General features: G+C 45.4%; 1 protein-coding gene across 4 annotated transcripts in view; it reads right to left on the reverse strand.

The window, feature by feature from the left end:
- SCRN3 (secernin 3) overlaps positions 1 to 14,673 on the reverse strand; it is a 54,697-nt gene that overhangs the window by 39,420 nt on the left and 604 nt on the right. For 2 of the 4 annotated variants that reach the window (XM_068245480.1, XM_068245477.1), the window contains exon 2: positions 5,997 to 6,166. In XM_068245480.1, the coding sequence (XP_068101581.1) occupies positions 5,997 to 6,152 (156 nt within the window). In that variant the 5' untranslated portion in view covers positions 6,153 to 6,166. Of the gene's footprint in view, positions 1 to 5,996; positions 6,167 to 13,374; positions 13,440 to 14,673 lie in introns of all 4 variants that reach the window. The other 2 variants (XM_068245479.1, XM_068245478.1) reach the window with 2 other exon arrangements.

The raw sequence follows: 14,673 nt of genomic DNA on the forward strand, positions 1-14,673 counted from the left end.
AATTCACATCAATGGAAACGGTTCCATAGATTAACATGGACTGCAGTTTGCGTGCCGTTCAGTGATCGCACCATGTATAGTAGAAAAGGGCCATAAAACAATCTGCACTGGACAGACCAGTTCTGTGGGGTTTTACCAATGGGCTGACTGCAATTCAGTCGCTTCTTAAAGAGGAACTGTAACATAAAAATATCCCCTGGGGGGTACTCACCTCGGGTGGGGGAAGCCTCCGGATCCTAATGAGGCTTCCCACGCCGTCCTCCATCCGTCAGGGGTCTCGCTGCAGCCCTCCGTGGAGTCCGGGCAGCGGTGACGTCATTATTTACCTTCCTGGCTCCTGCGCAGGCGCTCTGACGGCTGTCGGCTCCGAACTACACGGAAATACCCGATCGCCGTCGGGTCCGCTCTACTGCGCAGGCGCAAGTTTCCTGCGCCTGCGCAGTAGAGCGGACCCGAATGAGATCGGGTATTTCCGTGTAGTTCGGAATGGAAAGCCGCCACAGCGCCCCCGCTGGAGCCAGCAAAGGTAAATATTGAAATGACAGTCGGCACAGTCGCCGGCTGTTCGGAGGGCTGCGGAGAGACCCCCGTGGGACAGAGGACGGCGTGGGAAGCCTCATTAGGATCCGGAGGCTTCCCCCACCCGAGGTGAGTACCCCCCAGGGGATGTTTTGAATGTTACAGAGTCTCTTTAAGGGCCCGTTTCCACTGGCTGCATTGCTGCCATGCGATCATAGCACTGCACAGGATACACCTACAGGCACTTCTGGTCACGCCAGGATGCGGCTCAACACAGTCCCTATGGGACCCGGATGCAAACTGCGGAAAACTGCAGCATGCTTTCCCATAAATGTAGCCGCACTGCATCTCATCGTGACTGTGAATTCGCATCAATGGAAATGGCTCCATTGATTAACAATGACTGCAGTTTGTGTGCGGTGCGGTGATCGCACCACAGTGCCTGTAATGGAAACAGGCCCTAAATCTGGAAGTATAGCAGAAGGAACAATAGGACTAAAAATCTAATTTCTTAAAGGATTCCTCATGGGGAAAGGTAAGTACAGTAGATACATACACACGGTAACATTCATCCTTGCCATATGGTGCTGGGTGGAGAGCAAACACAATAACATTGGGACAGGTGGCAGCAAAGGCTGCAGCTACAACTGGGCCTGTGCTCCTATAATGCCCCCTTCCATTATGGCCATTAATGCCTAGACGGTGGCAGCAGGTGCTCTATTTGGAACGCACCATGTTCCACTGGTGAGAGGGGTCAGTATGGCCTGCTGCTAAGAAATCCCATATGCAGAAAGCAGCAAGGTACTGTATGTTTGACACCTTTCTTTCACAGTAAGCAATAAAGGGAACCTGAAGAATGACAAATACTGAGGCTGCCATCTTCTTTCCCTTATAAACCATGCCCAGTGGAGACAGACCAGAGTCACAGCACAGCATCTGATCTACCTGCTCATTCTGGGGCAGTGTCTTACAGTATTTGAGGCAAAGCATCAGCACAGAAGTCAGGCAAGTATCATGGTTTATTAGACATTGAAGATGGCAGCCTCCAAAGTCTTCTCACTTCAGGTTCCCTTTAAGTGTTTCAGAACAGGTGCTACAGCAACTCTTCTGTTGGAGAAGGGCAGATGAGCTAGCTTTCCTTTTCCTAGCATACCAGTAAGCTTTGCAGCCCATGACCCTATTGCCAATTGTCCTTCCTAGGGCCACTTCTGGTAGGCGAGAACCACTGCTTGTAGGGAAGACCTCACAAGACCTGCTATTCTGGACATGCTTTGACCCAGTCACCTACCACAATCTAAGAGGCCAGCGAGGATGCAAGCAGTAGGGGACACAAGAAGAAGGTCACGGACGTGGCGGCGATCAGTTGAGGGCTTCCACTGTATAACGGTACTCTGCCATTGCCTGGAGGGAGCAGGGGCTGAGGGGAGAGGGACATTGCGGGGGGGGGGGGGGGGGGGTAGGAGACGTACCGTAGTCGCTGGTGCTGGTCTGAATTTTAGTATTCGGCCCATAAGATGCACTGACTCCCCCCATCTTATGGTCAAATAAAATGATACTTTAACCCTGCCAAGGTGTTGAATATACATTTTATGCAAACGGTAGTAATACTGCATCTTTAAAAAGAAGCTCAGGCTGACTGCATCCTCAAAAGTATCTACCTAAGAGCTACTGTTAAAGCGGATCCGAAATGAAAAACTAACTATAACAAGTAACTTGTCTATATATCTTATCTAAAGTTTACATAGTTTACACAGCAAATCTAGCTGCAAACAGCTTCAATAGAATATGATTATTTCTTCCTGTGATACAATGACAGCAGCCATTTTTGTAAACATTACACACAGGCAAGCGGATCTGCACTCAGCCTGTGAAACAAACCTAATCCCCCTCCTCCTCCCCTCTGCCTCTGAAATCTCTGGCTAGTAATACCTCCCCCTCCTCCTGCCCAGACTGAGCTTTCATGAGCCCTTGCTACTGCCAAGGCTCTCTGAAAACCTGTGGGCGAGGATTGTTTAGTTTATAGGGAATTAAGTAATAAAACAAAAAACAAAAAAGTATTTGGCTTGAGGAATGCCCTATAAACAAATAGGAAAGGAACACAATTATGCAATGAGTAAAAGTTAATCTTGGATCCACTCTAAAGGTGCGTACACACATGCGACTATAGTCGTTTGTAACGATCGTTCCCCGATCTTTACCAACGACGATCGTTACAAAAAACGAACCAACGACTATTAAGGCAAACGACGAACGAGGCAAATCGCTACAAAACAAAGTTCTGTCTTGGCGGATTTTTACCACCGACGATCGTTAGCAAAAGTGGTACATCGTTGGAAACGATCGTTCGTACCAGGCTGGACATGCGTACTTCACTTTTTCTCCAAGGAACTTTACAATTTTATGCGCAGGCGCATTAAAGGGACTCCGAGCTCACGAAAAAAAGAAAAGTTGTACTCACCAGGGGCTTTCTCCAGCCCAGTGCTGGTCGGGAGGTCCCACGCCGGCGTCCTGGCTCCTCTCCTTCTCCCCGCTCCGGTATAGCTGACAGGCCGCAGCCCGGGCGACACTCGGTGGAGTGTCGGGCTGCAGCTTCCGCGTATGACGCGGATTACGTCACACGCCGGCCGCCTCGCGTCATCACGGCGGCCGGCGTGAAAGTACTGCGCATGCGCGCTTTAATCGCGCATGCGCAGTACTTTCACGCCGGCCGCCGTGATGACGCGAGGCGGCCGGCGTGTGACGTAATCCGCGTCATACGCGGAAGCTGCAGCCCGACACTCCACCGAGTGTCGCCCGGGCTGCGGCCTGTCAGCTATACCGGAGCGGGGAGAAAGAGAGGAGCCAGGACGCCGGCGTGGGACCTCCCGACCAGCACTGGGCTGGAGAAAGCCCCTGGTGAGTACAACTTTTCTTTTTTTCGTGAGCTCGGAGTCCCTTTAAGTGCTTTTACGTGGTGTAACGTTCGTTCTAACGATGTGATCGTTACACACTTTTTACAACTAACTTTACTTCGGTCGTTCTTTCGTCAATTAAAAGTTCGTTCGTCGTCCTCAACGAACGATCGTTGTCGCATGTGTGTACGTAGCATAAGTAGCAATGGTCAATAAGATGCTAATATTTATATTTTGGATGTAAATATATGCATTTAATTAGCATTACATTGACATGCAATCTGGAATTATTAGATTCTGATTGACCATCTCAGCTGATAAGATCCTCTATCTTCCCTCCTGACCACTTCCTGCTCTCCACCCGCTACATCTCCAGCAGAGAGAGAATTCACTATGCAGCCCACTGTAACTATTAGTTCGATGGCTCAAGATCAGTGGTAGGGCAGGGCTACTGATGTTTCCCATAGCAACCTATGCAAAGCATCCCAAACCCCTCCCACATTATGCTCAAGCCCCACCCAAACCATTTACCAATACTTGTAGCGGGAAAGACAGAGAAATGTTTCTCTGCTGAAAATGGCGGACTTACATTTGTTAAGGAAGAACAATGATTTACATTACAATCACTTAAAGGGGCACTATGGTGAAAAATGTTAAAATTTAAAATATGTGCAAACAGAGATAAATAAGAAGTACGTTTTTTCCAGAGTAAAAAGAGCCATAAATTACTTTTCTCCTCTGTTGCTGTCACTTACAGTAGGTAGTAGAAATCTAACAGAAGTGACAGGTTTTGGACTAGCCCATCTCTTCTTCTTAGCATGGCTTTTATTCTTTATAAAAAGATATTCCCTAAAAAATGATTTAAACAATGATGCTGGCCAGCTTCCCTGCTCGCTACACAGTTTTTTTGGCAGTTGGACAGAGCAACTGTCATTCACTAAGTGCATTTTGAAAATAAAGAAATCCCTGTGAACCCCCCATGAGGAGAAGGGCTAGTCCAAAACCTGTCGCTTCTGTCAGATTTCTACTACCTACTGTAAGTGACTGCAACATAAGAGAAAAGTAATTTATGGCTCATTTTGCTCTGGAAAAAAACGTACTTCTTATTTGTATGTTTGTACATATTTTACAATTTTTCACCATAGTGCCCCTTTAACTTAGCAATAAAGGGCAACTGTATGTAGCGAGATGTATATGGAGGCTGCAATATTTATTTCCTTTTAAACAATACCAGTTGCCTGGCAGCTCTGCTGATCTATTTGGCTGGAGTTGTGTCTGAATCACACCAGGAACAAGCATACATCTAATCATGAACAACAACATAGGAAATCCCATCATGGTCTGCACAGCATCAGGGAAAAAAAGCCCAGGCTTTTTTTCTTTGATGGGTGGAGCTTAGCTAAAAATGCAGCTAAAAATGATGCTTTGGTAAGAAAAACAAAGTTCTGATGCTGTGAAACTGTTAAAGAAACACCAAGCCTTTTCAGTTCTGCTGAGTAGATTTTTAGTCCGGAGGTTCACTTTAAGAGTCAGAGGATCAGTAGGATAGCCAGGCAACTGATATTGCTTAAAAGGAAATAAATGGGGAAGGCTTTACATAACTCTCACTACAGTTAACTTTTTAAGGACTGCAGCTCTTAAAGAGAATCTGTATTGTTAAAATCGCTCAAAAGTAAACATACCAGTGCGTTAGGGGACATCTCCTATTACCCTCTGTCACAATTTCGCCGCTCCTCGCCGCATTAAAAGTGGTTAAAAACAGTTTTAAAAAGTTTGTTTATAAACAAACAAAATGGCCACCAAAACAGGAAGTAGGTTGATGTACAGTATTTCCACATATAGAAAAATACATCCATACACAAGCAGGCTGTATACACCCTTCCTTTTGGTTTTGAATCTCAAGAGATCATTTGTGTGTTTCTTTCCCCCTGCAGTTCTCATGCACTGAAGTTTCAGGCTGCTTTTTTCTTACTGCAAACAGCTTTGCCCTTGTTTGTAATTCCTCAGTATGTTAAAGCCCAGCCAGCTCAGAGGACGATTTATCCAGCTTGTAAAAGATAAGAGAGAAGAGAGAAGCTGCCCTAATCTAAATAATACACAGGCAGTGTGCATAGAGGGGCCTGGAAGGGGGAGTTCATAGCAGAACCACAACACTGAAGAACTTGGCAGCCTTCCAGACACAGGCCGACAAGTCTGACAGGGGAAAGATACATTGATTTATTACAGAGACTGTGATAGTAGAAAGTGCTGCAGTTAGCCAGAACACATTAGAATAGCTTTTGGAACTTGTAGGATGATAAAAAACAGGATGCAATTTTTGTTACGGAGTCTCTTTAAAGGACAAGGATCAGTAAGGGCCCTGGCACACCTGAGAGCGTTTTGCGGGTCAATTTCGTTTTTAACAAAATTCTTCCTTTGACTTGCTTTAAAACTGCTGCAAAACTGAAAAATCAACATCGCGGTAATTTTGCCGCAATTTTAATGCAAGTCAATGGAAGTGTTTTTTTTTTTAAAAATAACCCGCAAAACGCTCTCCGGGGTGCCAGGGCCCTAAAAGCTTTCTATAAAATTGTATCACAACCTTACCTCCAGCTTCTCTCCAGCTCCATGAGACTGTCCAGGAAAATACACAATCTCCTGCACTTCATCACTTGGTCTGTCCGAGTTCTTCCCAAAGATGATCCTGTTACCAACTGTTGAAGGTGGGAGGGCTACAAAAGTGTCACATGAGCATGGCTCCATGCTGCCCCCTCTGCCTGACAATACCATACAGAAACACTGTTATTCACAACATAAGCATGTTTATAGGAGTGTATAATTCATACTGTATAGTGACGGCTCGGCAAATAGCAAGTGACATGTAGCCAATATGTGTCAAAAGCTTTCCGCCAACGTTGTGTTTTTTACATTCTGTTCTTCCATCATGAGAAGAAAGTCTGAATCCTTAAAAAAGGACTTTGAAGAAAATGTTGCCAATATAAACTAATCATATGATGATGATCTACATGAATACTTCTCTGCAGGCAACTTCAAGATGGCAAGGTCCTGTGTGTGCAAGTGGAGTGCTGTGTGCACTGGCAGGGTTCTATGGGCAAACATGGGATCCTCTGTGTGCAGGTGGAGTGCTGTGTGCACAGGCGGGGTCTTGTCTACAGTAGAGGTTGCACTTGGTTGTTTTGAGACACAGGGTAACTGAGTTTCCTGTATGCCGAACAACCGCCTTTTATGGATTCTAATGCTCTATTATGTGTTCAGAAAGGAGACTGCAGTGGACTGGCAGCTGTCAGACTGCAGAATTTCATGACTGGCCTGCAGCTCAATTTTTCAACTGAATGAGCTCTGAGACAATTGTGTACATATCCAGGTAGTGCTATGTCAAACAAATTGGCCCATTGCCCCCCCCCCCTCCCCCCAAATGAACATCAACAGGAACGTGTAGTGAAAAGACTATGAAGGTTGCCTTTTATTCCAATCTAAAAAAAAAAAAAAAAAGACAGTTGGATGGCTGTTGTGATGATATTCTGATGATATATTTGTAGCCATTGACCCAGATAGAGATCAGGTGTTCTGTCTCCATTGTCAATGCTCCTGCTGCATGCTTGTTCCACTTGTATACATCAGAAGGTCATCTAAAAGTAAACAATATTTAAAAGAAAAATCCCATCCAGGTTAGCAGTATTCCTCAGCACCCACCAAACCCCACCTGTGCCCACAGGCATACACACCTAGATTGGGAGCAGCTGGTAGGGTACTAGGCAAGTACTGTAGCAAATATATAGCCAGATTAGCAAATACCGCCTAAACATGGCATTCAATAAAGAGTGAAACTACAGCCTGTCAGCTGTCCCCATCAACTTAACTTAGGCATCACGCACAATGGCAGCACCCCTAGTATTAAGCTTGGTACACACCTTCAATTTTGGTTGGCCAATCACTGACCAATTTTAACACCTCCATGTAGTATGAGCGTTTACCTACACAAACTGCTCATAGAATTTAAAATCTGTTGGTCCACATGCTACATAGAGGTGGTAAAATTAACCAATCATTGGCAATTAAAATTGAAGGCGTGTACCAGGCTTCAGTCTAACAGTGCATTGCCACTTACTTGATCTGAGCGCTGCGTCAGATATCGTTTTATCTACAGTTATGGTCGATTAACTGCTAAATATTTTTAAAAGAGAAGATTTTAAACACTTACTACAGTAAGGCCTCATTCACATATATTGGGACTTTCATTTGCAGGGATCTAGACTTGATCCCTTGGGTGACAGTTCGGGATCAGGCTCCATGCAGACACGTTATGAGGCTAGCGCCCCACAACACGTTCTGTTGCTGTGGAGAGAGTAGGAGGGATGATAGAGTGGCGCATCTGTGACCCTGCATGTTTTGCACATCCGTGAGTAAGGTAAATGGCGCATAACAGAATGGCTTCCAGCAGGTGGGGAACAATGCGGTCAGCCGAGTAGATCACCTAACCCCTTTTGCAGATGCATACTTGCTTTTTCTACAGGTGAGCTGAAAGACTCCTATTAGACCTACCGGTAATGGAGTTTCTGATTGTCATCCGGGACAACCTGAGATCCGGTCCCACCCCGGATCTGTGGAAACACAATTAACCAAGAAGATTAAAAGCCCCCGCCCTCCCTTACTCCTCAGTGCGTCTGAAAGTAAACAAGCCTAGAAACACCAAGATGAAGAGAGGAACCTCCCCGTGACTAATAAAACCCCCAGTGACCTGCATATTATAAGATAGGTGCGAAACAGGCGAAGGGAAAGGGTTATAGGCGTTGTCCCGGATGACAATCAGAAACTCCATTACCGGTAGGTCTAATAGGAGTCTTTCTCTAATTATCATCCAGGACAACCTGAGAGATAGTCAAGAAGTCTTTTTGAACAAAAAGACTCACCTAGGGAGGGACCACCGCCTGAAGCACCTTTCTGCCAAACGACTGATCCTGCTGCGATAATACATCCACTCTGTAGTGTTTGATAAAAGTAGATGCGCTGGACCACGTTGCCGCTTGACATATTTGCTGAATGGTGGCTCCTGCTCTTTCTGCCCAGGAAGTTGATAAGGAACGGGTAGAATGAGCCTTGATGTTAGATGGAACTGTACAGTTACTTCCCTCATAAGCTGTCGCTATGGTCAATCTAATCCATCTAGCAATAGTATGTCTGGAAGCTTGCTGCCCCCTATTCTTTCCCGCAAACAATACTAACAGATTATTTGACTTTCTAAATTCTCTTGTTCTAGTGAGATAGACTAATATAACTCTTCTGACATCTAGACAGTGAAAACTTTCTTCCTTTGGTCCCGAAGGTTCAGAACAAAAAGAAGGTAGAACAATTTCCTGTGATCTGTGAAAGGTAGAGGCTACCTTCGGCAGATAAGTAGGATCCAATCTAAGCCTTACACTATCCGGACAAATTATCAAAAACGGGTCTTTGATAGATAAGGCTTGTAAATCGCTTAAACGTCTAGCCGACGTTATGGCGATCAGAAACGCTAATTTGTACGTTAAAAACTTTATATCAATATCCTCAATTGGTTCGAAAGGAGCTTTAATTAGGCCGTTGAGTACTAATGATAAATCCCATTGGGGAAAAATCTTCTGTGGAACTGGAGAGGATCTCTGTAGAGCTTTGAAGAAATTCTTTACTAATTCTTCCTGTGCCAGGTGTCTATCTAGAAGAATGGATAAGGCTGAACACTGAACCTTGAGGGTACTAGGTGCTAATTTCATATTGAATCCATCCTGGAGAAACTCCAGGACAGAACTAGTCAAAGTCTGATTTTTTGAACGTGATTCACACCAAGCTGTATATACCTTCCAAACCTTAAGGTATATCTTCTGAGTTACCGGCTTTCTACATTTCATAATAGTCTCAATAACCTTTTCAGAAAGTCCCTTGTTTCTCATTATCACCCTCTCAGGATCCAGGCTGCCAGATTGAATAATTGTGGACTGGGATGAATCAGTGGGCCTTGAATCAGGAGGTCCGGGCGAACCGGTAGAGGAAAAGGTGGTTCTGTCGACAATTTTAGTAGAGTTGCATACCAAGGCCTCTTTGGCCATTGGGGTGCTATCAAAATTAACCTGACTTTCTCTTTTTGAAGTTTTACTAACACTTGCGGAAGAAGTACTATCGGTGGGAATGCGTAACATAGGTTGAATTCCCAAGGAAGACTTAGCGCGTCCAACCCCAGCGACTTCTGGCATTTGTGGAGAGAGTAAAAAAGCTTCACCTTTGCATTCCGCGGGGATGCAAACAGATCCACCTCTGGCACTCCAAACCTCTGAGTTACCATTCGGAAGTCCTCCGAATGAAGCTCCCATTCCGAATGGTTTATTTCCTGCCGGCTCAAAAAATCCGCCTCTATGTTGAGGGCGCCTTTTATGTGAACCGCAGATAAAGATAGAACTCGAGGTTCTATCCAGCTTAAGATTCCCGCACAAAGGGACATCAGATCTCTTGATCTCGTGCCCCCCTGTTTCGATATATACGCCACCGTCGTGATGTTGTCGGAGAATATTAAGACATGATTGCCCTCTATCAGAGATTGAAAAGATAGCAGGGCCTCTTGAACTGCCATCAGTTCCCTGAAGTTGGACGACTTCTTTCTTATTGAGGGTGACCAATTCCCCTGGGCATGATTGCCCAACGCTGTCGCCCCCCAACCCCAGGAACTTGCGTCTGTAAAAATCTTTATCGGATTGTTCTGCCTCCAGAATTTCCCTTTGTCCAGGTTCTGCGCCTCCATCCACCAGGATAGACTGTATTTTACGGTCTCTGGAATAGGGATTAGTAGGTCCAGGGAATCCCTGGATTTGTCCCAATTTACCAACAGCAGCGACTGCAGCTCCCTGCTGTGTGACTGAGCCCAAGTGACTGCTGGGATGGATGCTGAAAATAGGCCTACAATTCGCATGATCAATCGGAGAGAAGACATCTCCTGACCAACCATACTTTCTACTTCCGACTGGATTTTTACAATTTTCTCTGGTGGTAGAAAAATCTTTTTTACCACTGAATCTATCTTGTAGCCCAAAAATATGATTTCCTGTACTGGCGAGAGGGCTGACTTCTCGTAATTTATAATCCATCCGACTTGAGAAAGGGTTTTGATTACAATGTCTCTGTGGGTTATGAGGAGATCTTCTGACTCTGCGACTACTAGAAGATCGTCCAAGTATGGAACAATCGAGATACCCTGAATTCTTAAACTTTTCATTACTTCTGCCAGGACCTTCGTGAATATGCGGGGTGCTGTCGCAATTCCGAAGGGCATTGCCTGAAACTGAAAGTGACGAATCTGAGATCCTGTTTTTATTGCAAATCTCAAATATTTTTGATGGGCGGAAAAAATAGGGATGTGCAGATACGCGTCTCGAAGATCTATTGACGCAAAGAACTCTTTGCCTTTTAATAGGGCTTTCACCGAATAAATGCTCTCCATTCTGAATCTTTTGTATATCAGAAATGGGTTGAGAGATTTTAGGTTCAGAATAAATCGGAACTCTCCGTTGGCTTTCTTTACTAAAAAAACATGAGAATAGTACCCCCGGAATACCTCCTCCTGGGGTACCGGCACAATCACTCTCTTTTCTAATAATTTTTAAATCTCCAATTCGAGACCCCGGGATTTTTCCGGATCTCTTGGAGTCAGGTTTACAAACATCCTTTGAGGGGGGAGACTGGAAAATTGAAGTCGGTAACCCTGTTTTATAATCTGCAATACAAACGGATCGGGATTTAATTTCTCCCATTCCGATCGAAAATAAATCAATCTTCCCCCCACCGGCAGACTGTCATTTATTCGATTTGGGGGGTTCGGTCTTGCCAAGAGCGAAACCCCCTCTCCCCCTTCCTTTCGGAAAGGACCACTTCCTCTGCACATTCCGATTTCCTCCTTGGGATGAGACTTGCTTTAGAGACATAAACGGTTTCTTCCCTTTAATGACCTTCTTTTTGCTTGGGAATTGTTTCCCTTTTTCCGCCGAGCGGGATAAAACATCATCCAAGCCCGGCCCAAAGAGCAAATTACCTTCAAAGGGGATAGAACATAGTCTATTCTTAGAAGTTTGATCCCCCTCCCAGGTTTTTAGCCACACGGCCCGCCTTGCCGAATTCACAAGAGCGGTAGTACGGGCCGATACCCTGATAAGTTCTGTGACTGCATCCGCTAAAAAAGCCACTGCCCTAAGAACCACAGGTAGGGATGTCGCATAGTCTTTTAAAGGAACGCCTTTAGAAATCTGATCAATCAAATTGTCCATCCAGATTCTCAGATTCCTAGAGATACATGTTGCCGAAATACCTGGAATGAACCCAAAGGCTGCTGACTCCCAGGCTTTCTTTAGAAGGGAATCTACTTTCTTATCCATCACATCTTTGAGAACCCCAGTGTCCTCAAAAGACAGGTCAGAATCTTTCGAATACTTTGAAAGGGAAGCATCAAGTTTTGGGCATTTAGTCAATTTTTCAATTTCCGCCTGAGCAAAGGGATACTTTCTCTTGGCCGATTTGGGAATAAATAGGGGCCTCTCAGGATTTTGCCACTGGGAAGAAATAATTTCTTGCAAAGTTTTGTGAATGGGAAAAACTCTACCCATTGATTGCCCCAATCCTGAATAAACCTGGTCCTGAGGGGTAATATCTGGGATAGGTTCTTTAATCTGTTCTGTAGTATAAACCGCTTTTAATAACTCAGAAGACTCTTCAGGAGAAAATAAAAACCTAGGGGTTTTAACAATCTCTTCCCTATCTGAATTCTCAGATAAGGGCTGATCGTCCTCCTGAGATTTAGTCTCAGAAAGTGCCCCCTCATCTTCCTCTTCCTCCTCTTCCTGATGTCCCTCTTCCTCGGCTACAAGTGCATCCGCAGGAATGGAGAAATGAGAAAACCCTCTGCTAGAAGGTCCCGGCAGGGATTCAGCAGGAGGAGGTTGTACAAAAGATTCTTTAAATTTATCCAGTGTCTCTTGCATGTTCTTATTAACAGACTCCATAACTTCCTTTAAAATATTGGAAGTCTGAGAAGCTACAATGGACTCTGTACAATTTTGACATATATTTCTAGGGGCCTCTAAAGATATCTTAGCATTACATAGGCCACATCTCTTATATTTAGGTGGAGCATTTTTTGACTCAGTTCTTGCCTGTAAAACACAAGTGATGACAAGAAACTGAGACACCATCAGAAGGAAAAAATGGCAGAAACAAACACCCTCCAACTGGAGGACTCACCACTCCAGAACCTGATGGTTGCCCCTGCGAAGTGGCTTTGGAAGCGGGGTTTGGGACCTCTGTGTCACGCTGCTGCTGAGGCTGTTCCCCCTTCTGCGGCTGAGACATGCTGTCCGATCGACTGCCTCACCGCTAATGCCACTGCTGCCTGCAGGTATCTGCAACGGAGACGCCAGGAGCACGCCAGTTTTTACTTCCTGGCTCTCCGTTCCACCCCTTCCGCGGCCGCGTGACGTCAGTACGCTTACGCCTCCCGCGTCCAACGTCACAGGGAGCCGCCTCTAGACGCGGATGCGCCTTGCAGAGCCGGCGTCCAGATGGAAGGGGAGCAGTGTGGCGGCCATAAACACCTCAGAGGTCGCACACTGCCTGTTCCGGAGGCCGCGGCCTGTGCCACCTCCTGTAACACTTTGCCACTGATCCTCCGATCGCCTGACTCACCCTTTGGTGAGTACCAAAAAACAAAAAACACAGGAGCTTGCTTCTTAGCGTGTTTCCGCGCGGAAACACAGATGAACTGAGGAGTAAGGGAGGGCGGGGGCTTTTAATCTTCTTGGTTAATTGTGTTTCCACAGATCCGGGGCGGGACCGGATCTCAGGTTGTCCCGGATGATAATTAGAGAAATGTTGGATCACTGGCACTCGATCTCTCAGTGACACATTGGGGTGACATTTAACATTTCAGAGAGGGCCATAACATCCCTCTGCCTACCTTGATAGCAAAAGATGACCGGTTAGCCTCTCTAGGGACGTATCCAAGGCCTTATAAGTCAAAATCTAAAATGCAGAGCACATAAAAGAGAAGCTGAAGCCTGATACATCATGCCATCTGGTGGCTAAATGTTGTATAACACACAAGAAGTCGAATTCTATTAGAACTATACAAACAGAAGTTTGCCTTCCTAAAACAGAAGGTATTTGCAATCATTTGCGTAGCAATAGGGGGTGCAGAGGTAGCAACCGCATCTGGGCCCTTTTGGCCAGAGGAGCCCATCCTCAACCATAGTATTAGTTCTCTATTGGTCCTATGCTGGTAACAATCACTTCTGTAGGTGCTTTTATTAGTAGTAATTATTAACAAACTGTTCCCCATTCCCTTCTTGCACTTCTGACACTGTGGTTGACATTGGCAGGTTTTGGTGTGCCTTATTAATTGTTATGTATAGAGAGCTTGGGGGGCCCAATGTAAACCTTGCACCGGGGCCCACAGCTCCTTAGCTACGCCACTGTTTGCAATTATTCAGGTTGGAGTTAGCATATGATATCTCCCACAATGCATTACTGCTGAATATGCAAATTGTCCCTTTGTTGTCCCTGTAAGCTAAACACACCTCCAGAACCGTTGGAATGCAATTATATGGCAGCTTGTGAATTATATAGAGCTACGCTAATTCAACATGCATACAGACTGTTTCAGACTGGTTGGTCCTCATAGGTGCATTACATGAAATAATGTAGCTCTAATGTGATAGAATGATTTTCATATTTAGCAGTGATGCATTGTGGGAGACATCATATACTCACTTCAACCTGAATAATTGCAAATACCTTCTGATTTAGGAAGGCAAACTTCTGTTTTGCATAGCATTTTAGTAAGAGGCCTTTTTTGCTCCTTTATAGACTCTTATTCAGACCTAGGAATTCTGGTTCACCATGAGCTTGCTGGGCAATTTGTAACGCTGGAATGATTCCGAAGGCCTCTTTTAGACGGGCAGTTGACAGGCAGTCACTGCACATGCATGGCGCCTCGATTGCGTCTGGGAGTGCTCTGTGCGGGGCCGTGCATCCAGAGATGGATTCAAATAGAAATGTAAAGGCAAGGTAGATGTGGGACCCTCTTGAGGTCTTTTAGGCAAGATGAAGTAAAGAGAACACAGAGAAGGTGGTTGATGACTCCCACTAGGAGCCAGGAACCTGCCTAGGTTGCCTGATAGACGATCCTGCTCTGCATGCATCCAGCGTTCGGAGGATGACACCAGGAGAACCGAGAAGCACAGGATTACGGTGAGGG

Source organism: Hyperolius riggenbachi, chromosome 7, assembly GCF_040937935.1.
Source record: "Hyperolius riggenbachi isolate aHypRig1 chromosome 7, aHypRig1.pri, whole genome shotgun sequence".
Lineage (NCBI taxonomy): Eukaryota > Metazoa > Chordata > Amphibia > Anura > Hyperoliidae > Hyperolius > Hyperolius riggenbachi.